The following is a 7,778-nucleotide window of genomic DNA, read 5'->3' as shown; positions in this document are numbered from 1 at the left end:
AGAGAGAGAGAGAGATATTATATAAATAGATCGAGTTTATATAAATTTTATAAGTCGAAAATCCATCATTAGGTGTGTTTAAAATACTCATAAGTATCATAAATGTTAGAACATTTACTATCATCAAATTAATTTAATAAAATAAATAATTAATTACCAAATTTACCAAATTTACAGATATTAAACTAATATTATAAATCCAATTCTATTTCCTTATTTGTATTTCCACTATTTTCTATCATTATCTAATATTTGACACACTTATATTCGTTTTTACTAAAGTTTAATTTTAATTTCTATTCAACTAATTTATCTTTTTCTAATTGAATAAGTTGAACTGAGATTAAAATTAATTTGTAAAATGGCATTAAATAATTTTCATTCTGTATTAAGAAGTTTTACAAAGTTTCGAATTAATCATTATGAAAATTATTTCATTTCAAATATTATGTTATTTCTAGTGATGTGTAAATGTTATTACTTTTATTTCTATTAATGTTATTATTAGAAAGTTAATAATTATATAATATATTGGCGTTAAAAACTATTGCAGCTCTTTTAAGTAATGCGATAATTAAATTTTTTGTAGGAAAATTCAGCAAAACAACCAAAAATAATCAATAATATTCAAGTCGTTGTGAATAACAACGATAGTATACCAAACGAAAATTCTTGCAAATATAGTATTTGTAATGTATCCATTTCCTCGAAATCAGACGAAAAAGGAAATATTGTCACCGAAGTGTATTTTAGCATTATTACGAAAGCAAAACCGAATATTAAGATTGATGATGTTCCAGTAATCAATGGTTTTCGAGGTATCAATGAGGACTATGAGCAACCAATTTTTCATTCAATAAATTCGCCACGTTCAATAGACGCGCATTTATATTTTAATAACATTCCACAGGTGAGAAAATTCATTTGTTCCACTATATGAGATTTAATACATGAAAGTCAATATTCAAGTAATTAAAGCTTTCGATGATCTACATATACAATAATTGTGTACAGATTTTAGATAGAATTCTATTTACAATTCTATATGCTATATATTCGAATATTGTTTATATGTTTTAATGTAAATTTTATATAGATGTTTATTTCTTCAAGTATTTTTTATATTTTATAATACATAAAATTACATAATTTTAAAGAATTTTATTTCCTCAACAGTTTAACTATATATATATATATCATCTGAAATGAGTTTAAAATTTCTTGCAATATTTCAATATTTTAAAGATATGCTCTTCTTCTATCGTAACAGGTTCAATCTAATTATCATGAGTATAATGAGCCCAGATATGGACGAACTTTTCGGCAGCCTCATCAAATGAATTGGAATTATCATTTTGGAAATCATGATAACGTGAAATTTCGAGATCATAACACATGGGTACGAGATAGACCTATAGTGGATGATAAAATTGAACCGCCACTTAGCAAGACCAAACTCAGCGACGATACATATTAATTATAAAATAATTTATTAAATTATGTGTAAAACTTTAATGATGTAAATATTGCTATAATATTTTTTAATCATGTTATTAAAAGCAATTTAATCATCACATAATAAAATTAAGAAATCAACTTAAAAGCGTCAAGAGTTTAATTTATGCACAGTAGATACAATAATATGAATATATATTTAAGTATATAAATGTAATAATTAAATGCAGAATAGTCGTCAAAAATATAAAATTGTATTTACTCTATATTATTCGAGTAAAACATAACACTCATAAAGATTTTGTCAAGATTTTTAAATGTGTATATCGTGTATAAAAGTTATAACTTTTAAGAAACAAATAGTTAGTTCTAAGAGAAACTTGAGTATTTGTGTGATAATCTTAAGGAAATATTTGAGCCTGAGTTTTGAGAATTTTATGCTACAATCTTACTTTGTAACATCAACAATTTTAAATTATAAAACTTCATCATCATTATGGTACGTTCTATACAGTACATGATAGTAAATTAATGATTATAAACAATTAAGAGCGTAATTTAATTAATCATATAGAGTGCGATAAGAAATTTTTCCATTATCGTTAACGCCTGTAATGGAAGACTTATGGTTAATCGGCCTGCCATCCGGACCGGTCATGCTGGAGGAGCTCGAACTAGAGAATACTCCGTAGCTGTTACCCGATGGCGGAGGAAGATCGTCAGCAAATCTGGATTCTATTCCTGGAGAAGCCTATGACGGATAGATCGCCAGTAATAATACTATATTGAGTAGACTGGAATCTGATTGTGTGCAAAATGAAGCATATTAACTGGACAATTTCTGTATTGCTTTTTGCGTGCGATAATTTATGAAAAAAATTAAAACTCACGGGACTAATTTGACCAGATTGAAAACCACCATATGGGCCTAAACCAATGCTGGCACTCGCAACCTGAGGTATACCGCCACCGTAATGTTTGCCATCGTAATTAGCGGCTTCATTGGCCAAACGATTATGGAGCTCCATGTTGCTATACAATACAAATTCTTATTTATAATGTGCTTTAGAAACATATATATGAATGAGATAATTTGCAATTACATTTTTTAAAAATTAAAAATATTAGATACAAAACATTGAATGTTTCTGCTTGATCTTCAGGATAAAAAACTAGATAGACAGTTCCTAAAACGAAATATGGGAAGAAATATCACCAAAAGAATAAATAATACAAAATTTTACAGTAATTAATTATAGGGACAATGCTGTTTTAATTATGTAATAAAATTTTATACATAAAAAAGTTTTACTTTAAAATAACTTCAATATTTTTAAATACGTATTTAATATACCTATTGATAAAAATTAATCTAGAATTTATATAGAATTTATATTAGAGAGAGATTTTATTAACTAAATGGTAGACTTGAAAGAGCTCTCTGTTGTTAAATGTTAAAACAGTATTGAAATTGTGCAAATGATTTTATAAATATAATTTCAAGAAATTCCGCTCAAGTTAATTTTATGTTTCAATCATTTGCAATTATTTATATTATTCGAAGACTTACGCCTTATGTTGCGCCTCGATCTGCGCCTGAATTTGTTTGATCATATTAAAAGTAGGATCATTAAAACTAGGAAATTGTCCTGGATAAAAGAATCCGGGTCCTGGGTTATACGGATCTGCGAAAAAATACAGTACACGATAAGATACAAATAATAACATATAAAAATCATGCATATACATGCGATTGCATTTACTTATAAATCATAAAAGTTAATATAAACTATCTAATATAAATTACCTAAACAAATAAATAAATAAATATATAAATGCACACATATAAGTAAATAAATATATAAATAAATAATATAAATGTACAAACGCACGCGAATATGATATAAATAAATAAATAAATAAATGTCGAAAATTATTATCACGACATTAGTCGCTTTATATAGTATAAGATCCAATTACGTTCGACAGAATATCATGCATTTTTAAAAGAACATCAGCACGATTTCGCCAAACAAATTTCGAGATACATAATTCTGATGTCTCTTCTTTGCCTTTGATATCCAATTGGTTTCAATCTTTTGCCGATCTTTTACAAACACCGAGAAATGTTCAAATCATAGCATGCAACCCCAATTCATTCATTATCCTCCAAAATTCTGAGTCAGTCTTCGTCCTTGCATTTTTGGGTTCATGCTCGTACCTCCGCCGAAATTGAATCCGTTCTGATTTGGTGAATTATTCTTGTTCGGTGAGATATCCTTGCTCGGTGAGTCATCCTTATTTAGTGGATTATCTTGATTTGGTAAATTATCTTGAAATCCTCCTCGACTACTGAAAGACGGCGTCGGATATCCCGTCGGTGAAGCCGCCGTGGGAAATCCCATTGGATATCCTGGATATCCAAAACTTCCAGCGGACGCGCCTGCGGATGCGAATCCGGGCCCGTTGTTTGTACCGGTCCATGCATAGTTCGGGTTATAACTTGGTATAGAATTGAATCCAGCATAGGGATCGAAACCTGAATCATAACCGCCAGGACCGAATCCGGATCCGAATCCAGGTCCGAAACCAGATCCGAATCCGGGTCCGAATCCGGATCCAAATCCGGGAGTGCCAAATGGTCCAGGAGTTGGCGCTTCATTCTTAAGTTCAGGTTTCTTAGTAGAGTCTTCAGGTTCGTCGACATTCGAACGTGGCTGAATGTCGCTTGGTTTTTCGGACGTCGGTTTCGTACTTTCTGGAGTTGTACTAGGCGTAGTGGATAGAGTTGTTGGAGTAGTGGAAGTGGATGTGGGAGTACTGGCAGAAGTGGAGGTCGGAGTAGTCGTGGGAGACGTCGCCTCTGTGGTAGTGGTTGGTGTAGTAGTTGGTTCAGTGGATGGGGTGGTTGTAGGTGACGTTGGAGGTGTAGTCGATGATGGTGTAGTTGATGATGGTGTAGTCGATGATGGTGTGGTTGATGATGATGTTGTTGTGGGATCTGTTGTCGAGGAGGTTGTAGTTGCTTGACTGGTAGTAGGTTTGGTGGTACTCTCACCATTCGAATCGTCAATTTCTCGCTTCACTCTGGACATCATGATGAACGGTTTGTCAACGTGTTGTTCTCCAGCTTCGAAAAAAAACGAAAACAGAAGAGCAATTTTTTTATCGATCGTTGTTACTTAAGATGAAACTCGTTTTGTTGATGATTCTCAGCTACTAGTTGAAAAAGCATTGTTAGTTGCAATATGTCTCATGAACATATCTTGAAATTCCATCACCAGAGAGACCAATTATGTACTAGAAATATTATACTAGTCACACTTACAATATGTGTATAATAATGCTTAATGTAATAAATAATAGATAACATTTAATAGATGTGTTACTAATCACATTATTGCTGTAAATAGTAATGTTTAATAAAGATAATGTAATGTGCTCAGATTTAAATGCTATACATATACATGTAGTATTTTATAAGGAGATATTAATATTCGGGAAACATTTAAAAACATTTAAAAATCATTCATATAAAATATACGACAATTAAAATCCTGAACTTGAACTATTTATAATAAAAACATTAGTCTTTATCTATCAAATTATTAAAAAACTTGCCAATTAAAATATAGTTTACGAACAAATTATTTTTATCATTGACTTATCTTCAGCTTAATTAAATAAAAATTAATGATAATTTAACAATACGTGATTAACCATGAACGTGATATCAATCATAAAAAATTATTAAAGTTGTACAGTCACGTTAACTTGATAAATCACGTACTTATAGCATTTTTTTTTCGATAATATTGTAATGTTTAGAATCATTGATATTTACGTATGTTTCATCTCATCATTTCATTTATTTATTGGTATTGTATTTAAATTAAAACTCTTTTTCAACTTACCTTTCTATCATTTAATTATCTCATTACTACAAATGCACACATATTATATATTGTAAATTTTATATTAAAAAATATATTTCACCTGGTAAATTCCACCTGTTTAAACAAAAGTAGATTTTGATAAGTCAATTAGCCGTATATTTTATATGATAGGAATAGTGTCATGCACAAGAGAAAAAAACGGAAAAGAGAAATTATGAGAAGATAATGAAAAAGAAAGTATCTTCTGAGTCAAGGTAAAGAACGGAATGAGGTCACGGTCTACAGGCATCAAATTATCTTCATTTGGCTAGCAGTCGTGTGAGTTACGCATATGTTTATATACGCAGACGAGAATGCTGTATCACGGAAAACGCATGGTTGCACAGACGAACATCAATCTTGGTTATCACGATTAATATCGTTCACGCTCTTAACAATCGACGATTTAATGATGATTTAATGATGATTTAATCACTAACGATATTAATGCAACAATCTTATATATTTCCACATTCCACAAAACAATCGGCGTGAATAATTATGTCAGTTGCGTCAAATAAAATTGTGCATAATGTACGTGTTATTTTCTTTTTCTAATTTTCGTATATTTAATATTATGTCATATATTTAATATTATAATAATTGTAATTAATCAAGAATAAAATATTGAGAATAACATAGACGTGTAAGGCGTGTATAATAAAATAATAATGATGACTGAAATCTATTATATCTATTATATCCTTATTTAAAAATAAAAATATTAGTATCATTAATGGATAATCTTAGAAAAAAAGAAAAAGAAATTAAATGTGTAAATTGCCTCATGCAAATTAACGTATTTGCACAATTATCGTAAATAATTTCAAATATCATCGTAAATAATTTCAAATCAAAGCTTGTTTAGTGATTTAATGATAAGTTATAAAATGTTTATAAAAAGATTTTTGGTAAAGATTAGTGACTATAGCAAAATAATTAATGTCATAAATAAAAGATTTCTTAATTATTCATTTTTCGAAGTATCTTTATCTACAATCGTATAATTTCTGAATGTTTACGTTCACAAAGAGAATGCCAACAGCCTGACAACAAATCTCCTCTTTGGCATTGATTAAAATCATAAAATCAATTATATATCGAATTCGTCGTGGAATTTTGCTGCGTTTGCTACTCTCGCAATTATCCTGAAATTCCCGCGCACCGTCAGCTATTTCTGGTTAAACGCAACATTGTTGTTATATAACTTAATACTGGCTTTAATTTTTATCCTTGATGTTGCAATAAGCAATTCTTTTTTTAATAATTTTATTTCGTTAATAATTAACATTGCAAAATTACTCGATATTATTATATTTACACTCGATATCATTATATCATACATTGCATAAAACACTAAAAAGATTATCTAATAGAAGTGATTAATTAAAGAAAAATTATGGAAAAAAAATGTTATGCATCGAACTCATGATTTCTTTTTAATTACAATGAATATATTAATTTCTAGTACGTAATTTATCTTCCCACCCTATTCTCATAAATATTAATACATTGAACTCTTAGTAGCAAATATTTGTAATAAAAAATGTAAAAAAGATTTGCTTACATAAAAATACTTTAATATCGTAGTTGCAATTCAAATGTGAATCTTAATTGCAGAAAACAATTGATGTTAAAATATTTGGTGCGTTCAAACGTACAGTATCACATTAATAAACAAATAGAAAATTGTTAAATTCGCTCATGAATGAGAAAAATGGAAAAATCTTCAAGATCGTCTACTCACATCCGTAGGGATAACCAAAAGCGAATCGGGCCTCCGTAAAGGATCCTAAGACAGCAACCAAAGCGAATAGTACGAAGATCTTACTATTCATTTTTCTGATGATATCGTCGATCAATCGATGAAGTAAGTTAACGCGGAAAAACCGAGAAATAATAATTCTTACGTATATTATTGCTTATTATTTATGTATCACTACTTTATCGCGTAAGGACCGAATGATCTTGATGTTGCCGCAGTCTGCAAAAGAATGACTGACTCAGCTGGTGCTGCGATCATCTTATATAGCATCCACTCGTATTAGCACTTACCTCCTAGCATTTTTTCTTGCAATATTACGTTCTTGAAAAATTCAAAAGAAATTTTACGTCATATTATTGATAAACGTCATGTGCGAAATATGGATTATCCAGACGAATTTACAAAATTTTATTGACATTTGTTGCAAAATTGCTATGTGCTGCAATTTTATTTATAGTTAATATAATAAAAATTTGCAAATAAAATTCAATTTCACTATTGATAAAAAATGTTCAGTATAGTTTTTTATTTAAAATGGATTATAAAATACAGCTCATTTGTAAAAAATAAAAATCAAAACAGTCTTCCGTCTTTTTCTTGCAGCTTGCAATAATTATAATTTC

At 29.3% G+C, this 7,778-nt stretch overlaps 2 protein-coding genes across 3 annotated transcripts in view; one reads left to right on the top strand and one right to left on the bottom strand.

Annotated features, from left to right (window-relative positions):
- The window catches only part of LOC105624826, a 2,749-nt gene extending 1,272 nt beyond the window's left edge, over positions 1–1,477 (top strand). The window contains exons 2-3 of the mRNA XM_012206178.1: positions 590–910; positions 1,271–1,477. Coding sequence (XP_012061568.1) covers positions 590–910; positions 1,271–1,477 — 528 coding nt within the window. The remainder of the gene's footprint in view (positions 1–589; positions 911–1,270) is intronic.
- Positions 1,111–7,228, bottom strand: LOC105624827 (nuclear pore complex protein DDB_G0274915 homolog). Of its 2 annotated transcripts, XM_012206179.1 has the most exons (5): positions 7,138–7,228; positions 3,677–4,585; positions 3,026–3,140; positions 2,346–2,487; positions 1,111–2,206 (listed from the first exon to the last, which is right to left on the bottom strand). In XM_012206179.1, the coding sequence occupies exons 1-5, from the start codon at positions 7,226–7,228 to the stop codon at positions 2,018–2,020; spliced, it is 1,446 nt and encodes a 481-aa protein (XP_012061569.1). In that variant the 3' UTR covers positions 1,111–2,017. The 2 variants fall into 2 exon arrangements, 1 of the variants encoding a protein (XP_012061569.1); XR_001046523.1 differs by lacking the exons at positions 3,026–3,140; positions 3,677–4,585; positions 7,138–7,228 and having other exon boundaries at positions 1,590–2,256.
- Between the last annotated feature and the right edge of the window lie 550 nt (positions 7,229–7,778).

The sequence above is a fragment of the Atta cephalotes genome (genome assembly GCF_000143395.1).
Source record: "Atta cephalotes unplaced genomic scaffold scaffold00090, whole genome shotgun sequence".
NCBI lineage: Eukaryota > Metazoa > Arthropoda > Insecta > Hymenoptera > Formicidae > Atta > Atta cephalotes.
The sequence above is the reverse complement of the archived record's forward strand: the minus strand, read 5'-3'. Positions and strand labels throughout refer to the sequence as shown.

Bases quoted from the DNA above. Each gene is read 5' to 3' on its own strand.
- LOC105624827 (XM_012206179.1), bottom strand. From the start codon at position 7,228: ATGAATAGTAAGATCTTCGTACTATTCGCTTTGGTTGCTGTCTTAGGA. The intron at 3,141-3,676 runs GTACGAGCATGA...ATTTTTTCGCAG, and splicing joins CGGATTCAATTTCGGCGGAG to ATCCGTATAACCCAGGACCC. The intron at 2,488-3,025 runs GTAAGTCTTCGA...TGTATTGTATAG, and splicing joins ATCGAGGCGCAACATAAGGC to CAACATGGAGCTCCATAATC.